The sequence below is a fragment of the Solanum lycopersicum genome, chromosome 1, assembly GCF_036512215.1.
Source record: "Solanum lycopersicum chromosome 1, SLM_r2.1".
NCBI lineage: Eukaryota > Viridiplantae > Streptophyta > Magnoliopsida > Solanales > Solanaceae > Solanum > Solanum lycopersicum.
This window is the reverse complement of record NC_090800.1, coordinates 90,932,816-90,952,102: the sequence shown is the minus strand read 5'-3', so window position 1 is coordinate 90,952,102 and position 19,287 is coordinate 90,932,816. Positions and strand designations below refer to the sequence as shown.

The 19,287-nt window shown below is 34.4% G+C and overlaps 4 protein-coding genes across 5 annotated transcripts; 2 read left to right on the top strand and 2 right to left on the bottom strand.

Annotated features, from left to right (window-relative positions):
- The first annotated feature begins 1,200 nt into the window (after positions 1 to 1,200).
- LOC101245505 (SWIB_MDM2 domain protein) lies at positions 1,201 to 3,802 on the top strand. Its single transcript, NM_001321696.1, has 2 exons — positions 1,201 to 1,617; positions 3,292 to 3,802. Exons 1-2 carry the CDS (start codon positions 1,297 to 1,299, stop codon positions 3,409 to 3,411), a joined length of 441 nt encoding a protein of 146 aa, NP_001308625.1. The 5' UTR covers positions 1,201 to 1,296; the 3' UTR covers positions 3,412 to 3,802.
- Positions 3,803 to 4,290: 488 nt separating this feature from the next.
- LOC101245210 (pentatricopeptide repeat-containing protein) lies at positions 4,291 to 7,173 on the top strand. The gene has a single exon (XM_004230667.5). The coding sequence runs from the start codon at positions 4,420 to 4,422 to the stop codon at positions 6,877 to 6,879; it is 2,460 nt and encodes an 819-aa protein (XP_004230715.1). The 5' UTR covers positions 4,291 to 4,419; the 3' UTR covers positions 6,880 to 7,173.
- A 355-nt stretch (positions 7,174 to 7,528) lies between these two features.
- On the bottom strand, positions 7,529 to 10,746 carry LOC101244719 (probable protein phosphatase 2C 63). Its single transcript, XM_004230665.5, has 4 exons — positions 10,333 to 10,746; positions 9,694 to 10,067; positions 8,634 to 8,870; positions 7,529 to 8,148 (listed from the first exon to the last, which is right to left on the bottom strand). The coding sequence occupies exons 1-4, from the start codon at positions 10,589 to 10,591 to the stop codon at positions 7,888 to 7,890; spliced, it is 1,131 nt and encodes a 376-aa protein (XP_004230713.1). The 5' UTR covers positions 10,592 to 10,746; the 3' UTR covers positions 7,529 to 7,887.
- A 2,193-nt stretch (positions 10,747 to 12,939) lies between these two features.
- Positions 12,940 to 17,508, bottom strand: LOC101244425 (RING-H2 finger protein). 2 transcript variants are annotated; one of them, NM_001321457.1, is made up of 4 exons: positions 17,460 to 17,508; positions 17,087 to 17,370; positions 15,221 to 15,414; positions 12,940 to 13,694 (listed from the first exon to the last, which is right to left on the bottom strand). In NM_001321457.1, the coding sequence occupies exons 2-4, from the start codon at positions 17,324 to 17,326 to the stop codon at positions 13,298 to 13,300; spliced, it is 831 nt and encodes a 276-aa protein (NP_001308386.1). In that variant the 5' UTR covers positions 17,327 to 17,370; positions 17,460 to 17,508; the 3' UTR covers positions 12,940 to 13,297. The 2 variants fall into 2 exon arrangements, with proteins under 2 accessions (NP_001308386.1, NP_001308385.1); NM_001321456.1 differs by having other exon boundaries at positions 17,087 to 17,508.
- Positions 17,509 to 19,287: the final 1,779 nt, after the last annotated feature.

Here is a 19,287-nt window from a genome sequence, read left to right as displayed (position 1 = left end):
TAATGGAACAGCTAGCAAGGGGAAATTGGGTGGTCCCTTTGATTAGGCCCTAATCGCGTAGAGTAAAAGGAATTGTGCCTATTACTCTTAATTCCTTGCACCTCTACACTAGTAATGATTTGACATGACATTAAAAAAATGTTTCTTCTTTACCGTTGTTTTCTTGTCATTTTCCTTATTTTCTTTCTAGCAATTCCTAAAAGAAATACATAAAATAAGACCTATAACTATTGTCGTCGAAATAGATTGATCCAATCCAATTCTAATGAGCTAGAGAGTTAAATGTATTGGGACGGGCTAATTCTTTTAATAAAAGGGTCCATAAAATAACAGTCCATCCTAGTCTTAAGCGGGCTACGAATAGACCCTTCAACTAAAAAATAAACAATATTACTCTTTAAGAAAGAAATATCGAATGTTGACATGTATGAACACGACTTCAACTTATACAAAAATTCATTTATAAATCACACAGTTTGGTGAATGTTTATAAAAATACATATATGAATAACTCACTTTGGTGAATAATTACAAAAATACATAATAATCAACGTACGATTAAACGGATAAATGTTGATCATTTTACCATTTCACCCATAAAAAACTTGTTGATTTAAAAGATTTCCACCAACACAAGGCAACCCAAATACTTAACAAATCTAAATTGCTGAATGTTACATGACCTAATAATTAAATTTTTTTGACTCTACTTCCTCTTCCTCTTCCTCATCCGCTTCCGCTTGCATCACGATTACATTTGAATGAACATGTGATATTATTTCCTTAAGAAATTCATCTTCATCTAAATTCACCACGTAAGATAACATTTATTTTTTTTCTAAACTTACATATATTGTTCATTAAATCTTGCTCATGATTTTATACATGAATGTTGTATAAATCCCGTATGAATCATATATATATATATATATATATGCTATAGATCCACATTGCAATTTTCTTCTATTTTTCTTTTTAATTTAATGTCTACTAAACTATGTTATATAAATTTAATTAAGAAAATACAGAATGCTATCGTGGTGCAAATCATTCACGAAGAAACGGGTATATCGTCGGCTATAATATGGGCTATTTATGTGTGCTTGGTAAGTTGACACTAGCAATGGATAATTAGCCCATTAGCGGCCCAAACTACGTAGATAAAAGGGCAATATGGTCAATAAAACAGAAAGTCCAAAAGGCGCGGTTACCCTGATTTTTACGGACACAAAAAACCCCTTTGGCCACACTTATCTCTGCAAATTCAAAAATATCAAAACCTACAGAAAGAAGATAATGGCGGTGTCCTTGGGGTTATTCTCGGTATTCTCAACCGGCGTGACGGCGTCGTTTGCGAAGTCAGATTCCTTCTCCTCCGTTAGGCTCGCTTCTCCGCTTGCAGCTCATCATGTTAATAACCTGCGCACTGTGCGGACGGTCACTTTCGCGACGGCTTCTAAGCCGGTTGCTGAGCCGAAGAAGCGTGAACCTAGGGGTATTATGAAGCCGCGTAGAGTATCGCCGGAAATGCAGGCTTTTCTTGGTGGCATGTCTGAAGTTCCTCGAACTCAAGCCCTCAAGTTGATTTGGGCACACATCAAAGCGAACGACCTTCAGGTATACCCCGTTTACGCTCCACCGACTATTCCTATGAACTAACCAATGTGTAATTGTGATTTTGTGTTATTGGGGATATTTACTTGATTTTGGTTAAGATGGCTTGTTTATATATTTGTGTGTTTTAGGTAGGTTAGTTCTAGTTAGTTTGGTTATGCTAACTTGTCAACAGCTGAAGAGTTGAGTGCTGTTTCTTTCTGATTATGTGTTTAAGTTGTTTATTCAGTGGTATTTTTATGTGTTGTGTTGTATTGTAGTAATATCTGTTTTATGATTGGTTTGGTTACCCCTTATACTTTCTTAGTAATTAGATGTATTGTAATTTAGTAAAACTATCTTTATGTTGAACTTTTAGTGATATGCATACATTGATCTTACAGTGTTTTTTTTGGTTATGCTGAATGGAAAAATACACAAGAACCTCTAGATTATGGCCGAAATCTCACAGACACACCTTTACTATTCTAAGGTCTTATTACCTCTCTGAACTTATTTTTTTTGTAATTTTGTGCACCTTTTTAGCTTACGTGACATCCAAGTATCTCCTATGTGCCTCAATTATGTGGAGTTATGGAGTGTGCCACGTAAGACAAAAGGTGTATAAAATTACAAAAAAAATAAGTTCAGGGTTAATAGGATCTTAGTTTAGTTAAAGTGTCTTGGAGATTTTGGTGATAGTCTAGGGGTACTTGTGCATTTTCCCTATGCTGAAACTTGTAAGGATGGTTTTTGAAGGTTATATTGGTTGGCTATATCTTATATGCTAGAATCCTAATTTTTACTTGCACTTCTATGTTCAATTGGAGTACTTCCATTTCACTCACTTTGTCATTATTTTGGCAATGTAGTCTCTTAACATTTAACATAAACCTATGTCCTCTTTTGTGATTGTTGATGATTCAGTTTATTGCTTCTCACACTTTCTAATTTTTTTTTTTAATGAATTGGTCACCAGATTTTTGCGGGCAACAAAACTAGTTTGCTGATGCTTAAGTGTAATCTGTAAAGAGGGCAATACCTTGAGTTTCTATTAAGTCTAGGGATTGTTTTTTGATATAAGTATGGTTTTGACTTTTGATGCATCGAAATCATTGTTATGGTTTCTGCATTTCATTATGCATTTGATGACAGCCAAACTAAGACATTGAACTCTTTCATGGTCTTCCGTATTGCTCAAAAAGTAGCAAGCTAATGATCTATGTTTTCGATCTGTTAATTGATAATCACTCCTCTTTTGAAACCAATTCTGGTGAAACCTAGATGCAATATCCTATTTGTGCGGCATAAAGCTTACTTTTGACTGAAGATTTTCACTCTCTGCAAGTTTTATGGCATTTGGTTTCCTTTTTGGTTTGTCAAACTCAATTTTAGGATGTATAATGTGGTGAAGATTGAGAACTTGTGTTAATTTAGTTTGGTGATGTATTTTCTGATTATAGCTTTCTATTGTTGATGTATAAGCTGACTGGTAATCTCTTATCATTTACATGAAAAGGTCCAATGGAAGCAGACAATGCTTTCTGCTGGTGATCTCTACTGTTTGTACTGCCAACTCTTTCAATGTGCATTACTTGTTATTTGTAGTCTGTGCTATCCTACTCATTATTATAATATGTGGTTAACATCTATCTATAGTTAGTTAGTTTGATACTTAACAATATGTTACTTTTGTAGGATCCTCAAAACAAGAAGGTGATAATTTGTGATGAGAAATTGAAGACAATTTTTGGAGGAAAGGAACGTGTTGGGTTCCTTGAGATTGCTGGATTGATTAGTCCTCACTTTCTCAAATGATCTATAAAGGAAAGCTTAAAAGGAGAAGTCCTTTTTTGTAAAGTAGGCTCTAGATTATCCACAGTGCTTCTTTATTAGTTTAGCTTATCGAAACGTATCTGAGGGAGCCTTAAGCTATGAAGATCACTCTTTTGTGAAAGTTTTGATTTTGGTGTTCAGATCTACATGTGATGGTTTTCCATGCAAGATTAGTAGCAGCCAGTGGATTGTCAATCATAAACACATTGCATCTTTACATGTATGCTATGTTCGGGGCATATTTAGAACAAATTTCAGTACTGAACTCTGATATGGTCAAATGTACTGAATATTAGGATTTTTTTTCCCTTGCATATGTATGACAATATCCAGTATGTTTGAAGTTTGTGAAATTATCAGTCCATTCCCTTTATTTGCAGTACTAATAATCGTCTAGGTCGAGCTCATCGTGCAAGAGGTTCCATAGAAATGAAATTTCACCTTGTACAGCGAGTCGACTACCGTCTTACCAATAACTTGTACTGTTAATTTTAGGTAGGATTCTTATTGTATATTGCATATCCAGTTATTCGTAGTGTAGGAAGGGTGAAAAGAAATTGGGATTAAACAAATCTGTTTCCCCTCCAAATTATTTTGGAAAAATATGTTGATTTAAGTTACAGCAGAAACAAAAAAGATTTAGATGATTTTATGATATAAAAGTTTTGGTGGGACAAATCAGTATGTTGTAAATGTCTAAATAGAAGATGATTTACGAGAAAATAGCCAAATGAGACAGAAAGCAAAACTAGCCAACCATGAAATGAATAATTAGAAATATTAATTTTTGAGATTTCGGACAATAGATTGATAAATTATTTATATATTTAATCAAAATAAAAACGTATACGTATTAGTAATTAATAAAGAAAATATCTTTGGAACTAAAAATAACTGGCCACCATGGGAAGTGTAATGAAGTAGTATTACCAAATAATACAAACAAGATAGGAATTTTTTTGTTATTGCAGAAGCTCTGAGACAGTGTTAATGGCGGACAAATTAGGTCTTCCTCTTCTACTACCAAACCCTCCACCTTCAAAATCCATCTTTCAAGACTTCACTGTTTCTTCCACTCCATTCTTAAATGACTTCTTTCACAATCAAAATCCCAGCACTTCTCCTAACTTCCCTTCTACTTCTACCCAATCACCTCAAATCCCTCAATCCATTAATTTTCCTTCTCCAATCCCCAGAACACGACGGCGTATTATTGGCAAGGACAATGATTCCAACAGAGGCAAACCATGGAATCCTCATCGACTTTCCCCTCAAGGTGAGAAAATTCTCCAAACCCTTATAAGCCCGGAATTCCAAAGCGATAGTATGCACCAAATTTTGCTTAGTTTGTATACTGTGCATCGTTTGGAAAGTTCTGAATTGGATACAGAGTCTTTGAGTTTTGATATTTTGGGCATTATTAAGGGTTTAGGGTATTATAAAAAAATTGACTTGGCGCTGAATGTGTTTGAATGGGTGAGGAATCGACCTGATTCTGGGGTTCTGTTAAATGGTTCTGTAATTGCTGTGGTTATAAGTATGCTTGGCAAAGAGGGGCGGGTTTCGGTGGCTTCATCTTTGCTACACAATCTGCATAAAGATGGTTTTGGTATTGATGTTTATGCATATACTTCTTTAATTACTGTATTTGCGCGTAATGGGAGGTATAGGGACGCAGTTATGGTTTACAAGAAAATGGAGGAGGAAGGGTGCCAACCTACTTTAATCACTTACAATGTGATTTTGAATGTTTATGGGAAAATGGGGATGCCTTGGAGTAGAATTTCGGCTGTGTTTGAAGCTATGAAGAACTCTGGAGTTGTTCCTGATGCTTATACCTATAATACTCTTATTACTTGTTGTCGTCGGGGATCATTGCATGAGGAAGCGAGGCAGATTTTTGAGGAAATGAAACTAGGAGGTTTTCTGCCTGATAAGGTTACATACAATGCGTTGTTAGATGTGTATGGGAGGTCTAGGAGGCCAAAAGAAGCCATGGAGGTTTTACGAGAGATGGAGGTGCATGGGTTTTCGCCCAGCATTGTGACTTACAATTCTTTGGTATCTGCCTATGCTAGGGATGGTCTGATGGAGGAAGCAATGGAGCTGAAAGCCAAGATGATAGATAAAGGGATTAAGCCTGATGTCTTCACATATACCACCTTATTCTCCGGATTTGAGAAGGCTGGGAAGGATGAATCTGCAATGAGAATATTTGAGGAGATGACAAGTGCAGGGTGTAAACCAAACATCTGCACTTTCAATGCTCTTATTAAGATGTATGGAAACAGGGGAAAATTCACCGAAATGATGAAGGTTTTTGATGATATCAGGACGTTTGGTTGTTCCCCAGATATTGTCACTTGGAATACGCTCCTAGCCGTATTTGGACAGAATGGAATGGATTCAGAAGTCACTGGAGTGTTCAAAGAAATGAAGCGAGCAGGGTTTGTAGCTGAGCGGGACACCTTCAACACCTTAATTGGTGCTTACAGTCGTTGTGGAGCTTTTGATCAAGCTATGGTCATTTACAGGAGAATGTTAGATGCAGGAGTCACTCCCGATCTCTCCACCTATAATGCTGTTCTAGCAGCATTGGCTCGGGGAGGGTTATGGGAACAGTCTGAAAAAGTACTTGCAGAAATGAAAGATGGTCGTTGTAAACCCAATGAGCTAACGTACAGTTCCTTACTTCATGCGTATGCTAATGGGAAAGAGATTGACAGAATTCATTCTCTTGCAGAAGAAATATACTCTTCTGTAATCCAACCTCATGTTGTGCTTCTGAAGACCCTTGTATTAGTTTATAGCAAAAGCGATCTTTTAGTGGAGACTGAACGAGCTTTTTTTGAGTTACGAAGTAGAGGTTTCTCGCCAGACATCACCACCTTAAATGCCATGCTTTCTATATATGGTCGGAAGCAAATGGTTACAAAGGCAGCTGAGATCATGAACTTCATGAATGATGCTGGTTTCACTCCTAGCTTGACTACATATAACAGTTTGATGTATATGTACAGCCGGTCTAGCAATTACGAGAAATCAGAGCAACTGCTAATGGAAATTATAGCAAAAGGAGTCCGGCCTGATGTTATTTCATACAACACAGTAATATATGCTTATTGTAGAAACGGGCGGATGAGAGATGCCTCACGAATCTTTACAGAAATGAAGGAATCTGGAATTGTTCCTGATGTGATCACATATAATACCTTCGTTTCAAGGTATGCAGCTGATGCAATGTTTATTGATGCCATTGAAGTGGTTCGCTACATGATCAAACAAGGTTGTAAGCCGAATGATAGCACATATAACTCCATTATAGACTCATATTGTAAACTCAACCGGAGAGATGAAGCTCTGGCTTTTATTAACAACCTCCGTAAGCTTAATCCTCACGTCTCTAAGGAAGAAGAGACTAGATTATCAGCCAGATTGATGAAGAAATGAATTTTTTTTAATGGATGTTATAGTTTAGTATAAATACCGTTATGTTGTATTCTCTTCCTTTTTTCCATGTTATATACACGTACACTGCGAAAATACAAGTAGTGTGCTAATTGCTCTGTATATAGAAGGTCTTTTACAATCTAGGAGATCCTTGTTACTTTGTGATGCGTTGAGGCAAGGTTTGATACTAAAGGGTAACCTTGGTGGCTAGGTTTGATTAAGCTCTTAATTAAATTATGACATTTGTTGTACCAAAATGCAAACTTGTTAATAATCTATCTTCTGTTTAATTGAGATTTTGTTAACCTTTCAATTCACTGTGCAAGTGCATTGCCATTAAGATATAATTACGACCCTAACTTGGCATCAACTACTGATAACTATAACCTTTAACCTTGTGTGTGCGAACAAATGGATACATTCGTCTTACATGACAATTTTATGTCATACGGGACATTCCATTAGTATTATACCACATAGAACATGTGTGTATACAAGTTTAAGTACCTACTTGTTCACAGTCATAGTTGAAGGCATGATTGTCAGCTGTCAAATTAGAATCATGTTTCCGTATTAAACCTAGATTTTAGATTAGTGTATATTTATTTATATTTATGAATAGAAACCACATAACTGTAACTACAAGATAAAGAGGTAATCCGATTCTCACATTATTCAACTCTTTGCACAGCAAATGCAAAATACTGCAAAACCTGGGGATTTCAGAAAATTCCCCTACCTAGAAATTGTCATGTCAAAATAACAGGAGTCCTCTTTTGCACTATATATCTCAAAGCACAATCCGTCTGAAAAGAACAAAAAAATGGGTTTGGTCAAATCCTAAACTGAACTTCTGCTCTCAATTCATCCAATCAGCCACCCATAATCCCGTTTCATCTACATCAAACCTCTATTCTCTCCATATAATACTTTGTTTCTGTTGCCATTTCCCTATACAGTAACATTATGTACTGAATATACCATCCTCTTGTTGCGGTTTCTGGCAGTTCAAAAGGCTTCAATCACTTGGTTCTCCTCAGCATCATCTGAATTAAATGAGAAAATGTCTACAGGTGCAGTGATGGAGCCAAGAGTGCCTTTGGAATGGAATGATTCTTTCTGGTGATCAAGATAGATCACAATAACTGTTATATCATCATGGAAATAGCGCCTAATCCCCTTTTCTATCTTCAGGATGTCCTTGTACCTCATCTCCCTCTTCTTGGCAGCCTCCTGAAGGGCTGCTCGCACCAGTCTCTTAGCTATTCCCTGCAAGTACATCAACCAAATAAACATACAAGTCATAATGGGAATGACTCATATCTTAACTACGACTTCTACAAATCAAAGAACTGGTTTCACCAAAGCAGGATGAGCTATACAAAAGTAAAAGTAGCAAAATTTCAATCCATGACAGGTTACACATACTCAAGCTTGCATCCAGGACTGCAGTGACGACTGAGCATAGCTAGAAAGTTGGCTGAAATATCACTGACTACTTTTAATGCCATGTACACTTTGACCCAGAGGTATATCTATGATATAAACTCGACATGTTCAACCTTTAAGTTTCTTAGCACTAAATTGAACTTATAGAGAAGTTGAATGGTTTTAAACATATATAATTACGTTCCGTGATATCAACTTAACCCATAGATTTTAAGCTCCAACCACCTCTGACTTTACCACTATGCATAAATGCAAACATTTCCATTAGTTCACCAGGAGACAAAGGTGAAACAATTCGAACTTACAGCTCTTGGGTTTTTAAATACCATCTCCACAGCTGATTGATCACTTAATTGTTCCCAGAGGCCATCAGAAGCAAAAATAAGGAATAAGTCATGAGGCCTAATACTTCTTGTAACAATTGAAGGTTCTGCTGTCAATACAGGCCGCTTCAGAGGTACAAAATTCCCATATCGTTGGAAGATAGGATCCCTGTTAAATTCAGGTTTCTTCAAGTAGGCATCCCCAATAGATCTTGAGACCTGCAAATTTAGATGTATAAGTTAGCATCGTCTGAGATCTCCAGTAGACCACACAAGACTGAAGAGAAAACGGACAAATGACTACAAATATTCCTTGTTACGTTCCTAGAACAATTTCCCTTGCTTTTATCAGCAGAAAACATACAGAATCTACGTCTAATAGTTAGATAACCATCACAGGAACCCAGAGCCATTAAAATCACGACTCATTGCTTTATAAAATCTTCATGGGCATCTCATGTAGGGAACACAGACTTCCTCTAACTTGAACTAGGTGAAACAGTGGATCAAGAGGCATAGCGTGTGATTCCTGGAAGAGTAGGAAGATATAGAGCCTTGAGAAAACGTACGACAAAGATAAACAGAAAATTCCTCTCGGTATGCACACAAAATGATATGGAGCATAATTACCACAGTTCATGTTCTGAAGCCTAAACTTTCGCAAGTCATACAATATACACAACTCATCTCATAAATTCAGGGCTCAGCAATTATGAACCTGACTGAAAGAGAGTAAAATATAACCAACAGTACGACCATCGGAGGTTAGAGATAAGATTTGTGCAAAATAAAGATGAACCTAATGATGTATAAGGAGGCCTACAAAAGATATAAGTACTACTAGATAAGTCGGAACAACGTGAAGTCAGCACTGAGCAAAGTAAAAGCGCAAAAATTATATAACCTGGACTATTCAGATAGAACATCATTCCCACCTGGAAAGTTCAAATTTCACATTACTCCAAATAATACATATTCTCACATTCAGAACACAGATATAACAACTTCAGTACTCATCAACTGAAAAAACAAGAAAGATCACCTGAATTATGCCTTTAATTCTCCAAACACCTCGAATATGTACCACTATATCCTGATCATCAGGATGAAGTGATTCAACTTCTTTCCGCACTTCCTCACATGAAACATTGTGATCAGTTGATAACCTTTCTGCAACCACAGAATTTTTTTCCGCATCAAAACCTCTGCGTCCTAGAACTGCCCTAGAATCTCCTAAATTAGCCACATACAATTCACCCTCAGAAATTGCACCAACCAAACAACATGATCCAACAGAGGCAATTTTTGGCATTGCAGGTAATGATCTCTTCACCAATTGAATAAAATCCTCTTCTGTAGCATGAAATGCACTCTTTATAACATCAGACGACAAACCCCCTTGCTCTTTCGAAAACTCTACAAATTCAAAACCAAAATCCCTCATAAAAATCATCAACGGAAAACGATCCTTGAGCGAAAATTGCAGAAACAATTCGTGACCCACAAAAGAATACAACAGGAAAAACTGAAAAATCACGCCAAAACAGAAGAAAACTACGCACTAAGCAAATCAGAGAAGAGGGGTCTGTATAAATGAACGAACTTAAAAGCAGAAATTTCAGAAACAAAGATGAAAACGGCACTAAAACTTAAAAATCAGAAGAAGAAAAAAATAACGTACTATGCAAATACGAAAAGAGGTGTCTGTTGACAAAACGGGAGGCTTCAGGTCCACCATGTCCATCATAAACACCAACATAGGTAGCAGAAGGAGAAGTAAATACTTGACTTTGGTCTTCAAGAGAAGAATTAGCTTGAACGACGGCGATAGAGAAGTCGCCGGAAGCATGTGGCTTTAAGTCCATATGCCATAAAAGACCATCTCCGTTTATCCTCTCAAAACACCTCTCCAATGGCCTATAACACGATCGCATCATCATACTCTTCTCTCCGATAATCCACAATTTTGCAAAAGGGATTCGTTGAGACAAAAGTATCGAAAAAAGTAGGCTATTGTAATTCGAAAAGGAACAAGTAAAGAGGGCCTTCACGCGTTTCTCTCTATATTTATATACCCAACTACTCCAGCAAACAACACACACTACTTCTGGAACAATTGATTGTTCATTTTGTATTTTTTTTGCTAGTGTGACTGATAATTATTTTATTAAAATTAATTCTTTTTATAATTTAATTACTTTTAATTACAAATTGAATGACATTCTTTTGAAATGAATTGATACAAAAATTGAAACAGAGTACAATGTAGCTGACTCAAATGTTTATTGGTTATTTAATGATAAAAAAGAATTATTTATTTTCCTTTTAAATCTATTTTAAAGAGAATATTCTTTTTTGATTTTGGCAGTATTTTAATTTCTATTTTTTTTAAAGCATGTTTAAGACAAAAAAAGAAATTAATGGAAATTTTTATATCAATTTAGGATTATAAGATTATATTTTTTATTTATTTTATATTTATGTCAAGTTAAATTAAGTTATTCTTTTTAAACGGAGAGTATATTATTTTACTAGCTTTTAAGTTACATGAGTTTGTAATTAAAAAAAGTTATTATACTAATTATTAGTATAAGTTAATTTAAGTTAATTATATAAAACAAATGTATTACACTATTATACATTAGTGTACACAATTTATTTATTTATTTATGTAGAAACAAAGCAAACTGTCAAATAACTAACTATGGAGATGAAGTTTTAGGCAAGCTTTCTTTCTATCCGTGATTTATGTGATTAATAATCTGCGACAGAACAAATGACTTAAAATATTTATAGTTGATTCTTAAATTAATTATTATATTTCATTTTAGAAAAATAAACTATATTAATTTTTTTACTAATATTTTTAAATGTATTTTTTATAATATTGAAATGAAAAAAGTTGCACCATAAAATGTTTTTTTTACTGTATTTGAACTTGAAAATTTTAATTTTATGACTTATTTTATTGATCTAATTCAATTTTAACCATAAAAATTATGTTAAATTGACTCTCTTAAGTGAAATATGATTATATAGAAGAAATTTTTATTCATTTTGTCAGTTTACACCATTTACTTCTTTGTCACGTTTTTTGGTCATATTGTTTGATGCAATTGGATATTTATGAGTGAAGTCAGAAGTCAAGCTAAGGCAGTTGGATTTTTGGTAACAAAGCACGTTGTATGTATTACCAAATAATTTGTTTAATATTTATAAAGGAATTGATCATAGTTACGTATAATTTGTAAAATATCCAAACCATTTGGTAATAAAGCATTTTATTCTTTTTTATTAAATATAAAATAAGACTTTTTCCCTATGTTTCATTTTGATTGACAATACTTTTTAGTAGTTCATTAAAAAAAATAGATATGTTTTATATTTATTTGTTGATAAAATCATAATTTTAAAAATCTTATAATTAGACAAATATTTTTTAAGATTTAAGACCACATGCTTTAAAGGTTTTTCTCCTCTTCTTTTCGCAAATTTGAATTTGTATCAAATCAAATTACCCAATAAAGGAATAAATGCTTTTGTACATGTGTTATCTCCAATTTCTCTTCATCATTATTATGGATATTTGAATTTGGAATGGAAAAATTCAATTACTTTAAATAAAATAGTAATATCATTTACTTTGGTCTTATTTAAATTATTTTTTTCATGTTGTTCATTAATATTGCAAGCTATAATTACAAGTGTCAAATATTAATCATTAATTCTTAAAATGACAATTGTTTTGAGATAATTTATTATGTAAAAATAATAGTTAAAATAAGACGAAGCGAGTACCTCATATAGATTAGTTTAATTTAGGCATAAACATAATCCAAGACCAACATTCTTCTATTCGTTGGAATCTTCAAAATATATATAATTTTTAAATTCATTGGTCGTTAGATAAATTCGCATGTACAGACAAACAAATTAACGACTAATTGTTTGTCTCAGAATAATAACTGAATGTGTCTGCCTTAATATTTAATTAAATCAATTATATTTTATTGATTATTAAACTGCTGAGGTTTGAGTTCTCGAAATAGAAAAAGATCTTGGTCCATAACTTGAACTTTTATGGACCTTAATCGATGTGTAACTCAAATTAATTGGAACAAAATGAATTAAAAAAAATATCGTGATTATCCATCTGTCATTGAAAAATAATCACCATAAATTCGACAGGTAAAATTTGTCTAGCACTTGCACCACGGCATGGATTGTTGACATAGACTTACACTGTTAATTATTAGTCTTTTTCTAAATATAAACTTACTGATACGAGTAGAAAAAACACATTTAATTCCACCAAATATGGTTACCTTGTCAATTCAAGACTCAAAAACATTGAACAATGACATATTGATAGTTACACGAGACTTACAGACGTTGGGCGTCACCTAAATTCCTTAAGAAGAGACATAATATTACATTTTGACCAAGTCTCACCAAAGCATCACATTTGTAATTTGGAAAACTATCACCAAGGAGAAGGCAAGTAGTTTCCTGTTCTACTCATTTTATTAGAAAACTATCATTCAACCAAACAAAAAGGTCAAAGTCATCAAAAAAGAACTTCACAGAAGAGGTCACCATTCTAGTCTATGGTTGGCTTCACAACCTTCCTATGGCCCTACAAGAAGTTACACATGTATAGCTGCTCGACAATATGGGCAGTCCCCACAAGTTCGTACCCATGGTTCCAAGCAACAAGGGTGATATCTGTGCCCACAAGGTAAACATGCTAGCTTGTCTCCTTCCAAGAAAGCATCCAGACATATGCTACAGTCGATAACCGCCCGGGCCTCTTCCTTGTCTGAGTTACTGTAAACCCCAATATGCAATAAATCCATGGCTTCTTGACTCAGGCCAGGGGGCCTCTTGTTTTCTCTTAACCAGATAAGATGATCAGGGCTGGGGGTAGTTCCAGCTAACCACAAACTAGAATCCGCTTCCCCATCACTGGCATCAGCAAGTCCAAAATCATCCTCAAATGTAAAGTTGTTGCGATGGGAGCTTGTTCGGATCCCGTAACTTCGCCTAGCAGAAGTCAATATCAGCTTTCAATAAACTAGATCAACACTTTTGATGTTCAAATTAAATCGCCAGTGCACATAACAATTTTCAACAGAAGATAAACTAAAAAAGTCTCTGCAGTTTAGCATAGAATGTCCAAGTGACCCACAAAATTAGGGATGGCAATGGGGCAGCGGGACCGTATTTTCAATCCGCCCCCATAGCATTTCTTTCTCACAAAATGAGTGATGGCAATGGGGTGGTGCGGGGCCGATTTTGTCAAACCCACAAATTTTCAATCTGGCCCCCGTAGCATTTCTTTTTATTCTCAACCCGCCACAACCCACTTAAGTTCTTTTTTTTCTTACCTTTATTATTTACATGTACAACTACTTTCAAAGTTTATATATCACCACTGTTATATTTAGAATAATTTACCAATTGATTTAAAACTATTTTATTAGGCTACTAACTAACAAAATTTTCCTCGACAGCTATTTTATGAACCCGCACCATTAAAATGTTTGCTGCTCCTGTATTTGTCAATGCAGCATAGATGGGTGTCCATTTTTTTATTATACAAGGTTGGGACTTTCTTTTCAAGAAAGTGTTTTATCATTTTCTTTATTTAATAGAACATGATAGTTTATAACTTTCAGGAAATAAATTCTTACATTATTTTATGATTGAATATATTACTCTTGCCTGAGGCATTTCGTGTAAATACATTTTAAATGTTCATTATTTGCAAAGTTGGTGCTCCTAGAGTAGCTCAAATGCAGACTGGAAAACTGCATTAACAAATATTGGAGGAGACCCGCAGCCGCGCCACACATAATTTTAAAAAAATCGAGATTTTGACCCACCCTGCCACACACACACAGATTTACCCGCCCCGTCCCATCGCCATCCCTACACGGAATGGACGTACCAAGTTTAGCCAACATAGAACATCCTAAAACAGACAGCTAGACCAACTTTGAATGATATCAAGCGCCAAACTGCTCATGTAAAATGAAAAAGAGGAATAGTCTTCCCAGAATTTTAATCATATTGTAATAACCACCAGAGCAACTTACGAAGACTAGTGAGATATCATGCTAACAAGAAAACCATAATAGAAAACATAAGACTTGTAAGACTGCTGGGAAATTGACATCCTAAAACATGTCGTTTAACTTCTACAATGAGGAGGACCATAGAGGAGGAAGGGTCAGCAAAATCAACTAAACTTCTTACAAACCACTCAACAATGTATAGGAGCAACATATCTTAATAATCCTATGATGAAAGTCCATTCACTACAGGAAACTAACATATCCAGTAATTTTCATCTAAACATATGTTCATTTTAATCAGACAGCTCAAAGTTCATCAAGACCAAGCAATTTCATGTATGCTTCATCAGAAATTTACCCACTTAGAAATGTACTCTTACCCATCTCCGTATTTATTTAATCGAAGGAATTGTGGACATGCAATATCATAAACTACAATGGCCTGCCAAGAGAAGCTCATACTATTGGGTATAATGGATTCAAAATACCAACCTATTTCCAGATATAGATACACCTCTCAATCTCTGTAGAAGTCTTTCCCTTGCAAGTAGTACAGTACCAGGGAGCCGCTCGCTACCTGAGGTTCCCACCCTATCTCGTATCCTGTTATTGTTGTTTGTTGCATGATTGGTGTCTCCTGATGCAGCCTGGCTATTCGCAGAGTCGAGCGAAACAGAATCACGATCCTAACTTGTGAAAAAGGACCAAAATAATTAGCATCAATGTTTCAGGTCACCATCAAAGAATTGAAATCGACCAGAAAAACTAGGTGTTAAGAATTTATAACTCACATCCTACGACATTTTTGACCATCAAATCAGCAATATATGACACTAAACACGAAGCAATGAAATGTAACAACAAAAATGAATGAGCTAAATAAAAGTAATCTATCAATCGATTACAAGAGCACCAAGTACATGCTTGTACCATCTTATAAGTGAACATCAAAGCTGATTAATAAATTGTTTGAGGGGGGACGTAAAGATGTATCACATACATAGAGAAGTACATGCAGCACTATATTAAATATACAGGAGTCATACTTTAAGCACCTTATAATCAGGGTAATCCAGAATACAATGGCCAACACTTGGGCTAGGAAACAACCATTGTCTCGGAAATTCATACAGCTAAACCACACCGGGGCTGGCAAAAGTAAGCTGTCACAACACATTTGCTCGACTCATGCAACAGGGGACTTAATCTCAAAATGGCACACCACATGGCAATAATGACCTCAAAATATTGCCACCAATGGCAGGAATTAATTGGGAATGGAGCAAATCTCTTTTGTGATAACTAATGATGAAAAAAGATCCATATAAGACATATTTGAGATTTCAGCCTAATTGTTGAGTATTATTTTTGGTAGGTTCAAAAAATTAGAAGAAGTAACTATGAAATTGCACAAAAGCTTTATCATTATCGATACATTTACGGCATATCCCATGTTTGCCAGGATTTGTTTTAGCATGACTAGAGATTTGTATGTAGTGTAACGATAAGAATGAAAATAGAACCCTTAACTTTCTTACAAGCCAGACTACTGAGTACTACTAAGCGACGGACTCAAAGCAGATGCATAGAACTGCCCAACTCTAACTAGTTTGTATTTAATGTAGTTGATTGGTTTACTGATAAATAGCAAAAGAACAGGCAATAATTAACCAGGAAACAGAACAAACTTCTTATCATGATCAGTAGAGGAAAGTTAGTATTTTAATGGCATTGTACATAGTCCATACTAATACGGGAACAGGTGCAGATATATATGCCAGCCAAATAAGACTCTAACATTTACAGCAAGAAAATGTTGGATTAACGTAATGCAAGACTAATAATCAAGAACAACAAATCCAGATAATGTTATCCTGCAACCCACAAGTCCATCATCCATATAATCATCATAGGTGTTGAGTGTGATAAGGCAGGTACTATGTCAATTAAACGTCCATATCTGATTGTGGCACAATCTAAAAGATTCGTAAGTCTCCCGTTTGAAAAAATATTGTAGTATTATACAAGAATGCTGTGAACCAATTTATATTACTATCTACATTCACTACCCCTGTATCATATTTCATGTTTTCATCCTTTCCTTGCTTTAACTAACCCAGGCAAGAAATTATAGCTATAAAATGACAATCGGAAAATAAAAAAGGAAAGAATCCAGTGAAATGACAATTGGATTCAGCTAATTAACAATTCTAGTATTTAATATATGCATGTTGATCAATGTGACTCAAAAGCTTGAATATAATATGCCAGCACAACACAACAGATAAAGCAGCACCTAATTTTTTAATATTATCATTCTACAGTCTACACACCAAAAAAAAAAATCCAAAATCTTACAGGAGGCCAACGTCTAAGGCGGTGAGGAGGAGATCGGCGCAAGGGCTCACAATCGTTCACATCGACGCGATCACGGCGGGTATTATTGCCGGTTGGCTGGTGACTGTGATGATGATGGCGGCGATTACGAACGCTGTGGTTGTGAGAATTTCGAATTGTCGATAAATCCGACCCTAATTCGAGATCGCTTCGACCGTAACGAGACCTCCTAGTGAAAAATAGCTCTGAAGCACTCGTCATACAATTACAATAAGGTTTCTTCTAGTCTACCACCTTGCAATGCTCTGAGAATGATGGATATATATATACATACACAAAAAAAATTCACCAGTTATAGGATATTCCATTGAAACAGACAAGAAAAATCTCATACCTTAGGAAGAACCAGCGAAATGAGGAGGAAGAAGCAGATCAAGCGAGTCGGTCTAATTCGGTTACTAAATTGGTCATATGGATGATGCGAAAAAATAAATAAATGGGCTGGGCCTTCCTTACATCATTGACTCATGAGCCCAATGTGTTTATTTGAATTTAAATCAAACTAATAACCTAAATTAAATGGAATAGCTATGGTTTGATTTAATTGTGCTCCATAGCAAACATTAGCTAAAATTTGTCAGCATCTCTCTTCCAAAAATCTCGCTCGCCACTCTCCATTCTCGCTCGCCTCTCTCGCTTTATACACAGAAGTGTATAATTTTGTTTCTGTTTTGTATAAAGCGAGAGAAAATAGTATATACACATGCAAAAATGTATATCTTCGTGTTATACACTTAATATATAATTTACAAACATTTTACTTCAAATATTGCAGAGAAAAAGGCCAACGAATTATACAATTGCAGTGAAATACAATTTTCTCTAGCTTTATACAACAGAAGTGTATATATTGTGTTTGTGTTTTTGTATAAAGCGAGAAAAACATATATCTTCTTGCTATACACTTATAATTATGCAATATACATACATTTTAATTCGATTCAACCGTATGCAAAATAAATTATACAATTGCAGCGAAATAGGACAGCGAATTATACAATTTAGGCCAGCGAATTATGCAATTTAGGCCAGCGAATTATACAATTGTATATGTATAGCAAATTAAACAGTTTTATGTTTGCTATGTAGCGCAATTATGCAAAGTTTGCTATAGCATACAAATATGAATTTTTTGTTTGCTATATGTGAAAGTTGCCCTTATTAGTATATACTTTAATCTTAGAAAAACTATCTAATTAAAAAAAAAATCCTACTATAAAAACTTATTCACTCTATAATTTGAAATAATTACATATTGTCTAGAAATTAATAATTCCATATTTAGTTTCAAGACAGATAGACCACTCCTTTAGATTTCAAGTCAGATATATATGTACCAAAAGAAACATGTATCATTAAATCACACACAAATATGTATAAAATAATCATATATATATATATATATATATATATATATATAATATATATATATATATATATATAATACAAATATATATGAGGGAGACAAACAAGAGAGAAGAGACTTGAGCGAGAGAGTTAACATGTATATTTGATACCAAATACATTTTGAAATACAGATACACAAAAAGAGAGGCGAGTGAGGAGACATTATAGCCTAGATACATGTGAATCATGTTTAAATGCAGTGCATAATTATACCTATTTTGACTCACATGTATTTGAGGTATCTGTATCTTTCGAAATAAATATAGTATGAAAGGTAATTTCAAAAATTAAAGTGAAGGCATATAATACAATCCTAAACTAGTGAAATTTGTATTATTTGCTCTTTAATCTTTAGTACTAAAAGGTTGTTTTTTCAACTAAAATCATATGAGTATTTTATCGTATGATTAAATTTATATATATGTAAGATCTAATACGTATAAATATTTTTCAAATAATAATGTAATCTTGCTTCTAGACTTGTAGAATTTTTGAGTATTGGAACCTATAGTTCTAGTAACCAAATGGATTGTGTTTGTAATTTGTATGATTATTTTGAAGGGTAAATATTAGAGCAATTTTTTTCGTTTAGTTAGATGTATTTGTACAAAATAGTTAATTGAAAATCATACTTTTAGTGAAATTATTTAGGCCAAAATTTATCAAAGTACAAACAATTTGCTGATGTTGGCAGTGACAATGATTAGCATCATTAGGCACTATTTTGTATGCCACTGGAGAAATACCATTATGTC

What these genes read in the sequence shown, in the direction of transcription:
- LOC101245505 (NM_001321696.1), top strand. Translation starts at nt 1,297, where the DNA reads ATGGCGGTGTCCTTGGGGTTATTCTCGGTATTCTCAACCGGCGTGACG. An exon ending in TCAAAGCGAACGACCTTCAG is followed by an intron (nt 1,618 to 3,291) that starts GTATACCCCGTT and finishes TTACTTTTGTAG; the next exon opens with GATCCTCAAAACAAGAAGGT.
- LOC101245210 (XM_004230667.5), top strand. Translation starts at nt 4,420, where the DNA reads ATGGCGGACAAATTAGGTCTTCCTCTTCTACTACCAAACCCTCCACCT.
- LOC101244719 (XM_004230665.5), bottom strand. Translation starts at nt 10,591, where the DNA reads ATGATGATGCGATCGTGTTATAGGCCATTGGAGAGGTGTTTTGAGAGG. An exon ending in GAATTAAAGGCATAATTCAG is followed by an intron (nt 8,871 to 9,693) that starts GTGATCTTTCTT and finishes CTAAATTTGCAG; the next exon opens with GTCTCAAGATCTATTGGGGA. An exon ending in TATTTAAAAACCCAAGAGCT is followed by an intron (nt 8,149 to 8,633) that starts GTAAGTTCGAAT and finishes ATGTACTTGCAG; the next exon opens with GGAATAGCTAAGAGACTGGT.
- LOC101244425 (NM_001321456.1), bottom strand. Translation starts at nt 17,326, where the DNA reads ATGACGAGTGCTTCAGAGCTATTTTTCACTAGGAGGTCTCGTTACGGT. An exon ending in GCCTTAGACGTTGGCCTCCT is followed by an intron (nt 15,415 to 17,086) that starts GTAAGATTTTGG and finishes TTCACAAGTTAG; the next exon opens with GATCGTGATTCTGTTTCGCT. An exon ending in GTATCTATATCTGGAAATAG is followed by an intron (nt 13,695 to 15,220) that starts GTTGGTATTTTG and finishes GACTTCTGCTAG; the next exon opens with GCGAAGTTACGGGATCCGAA.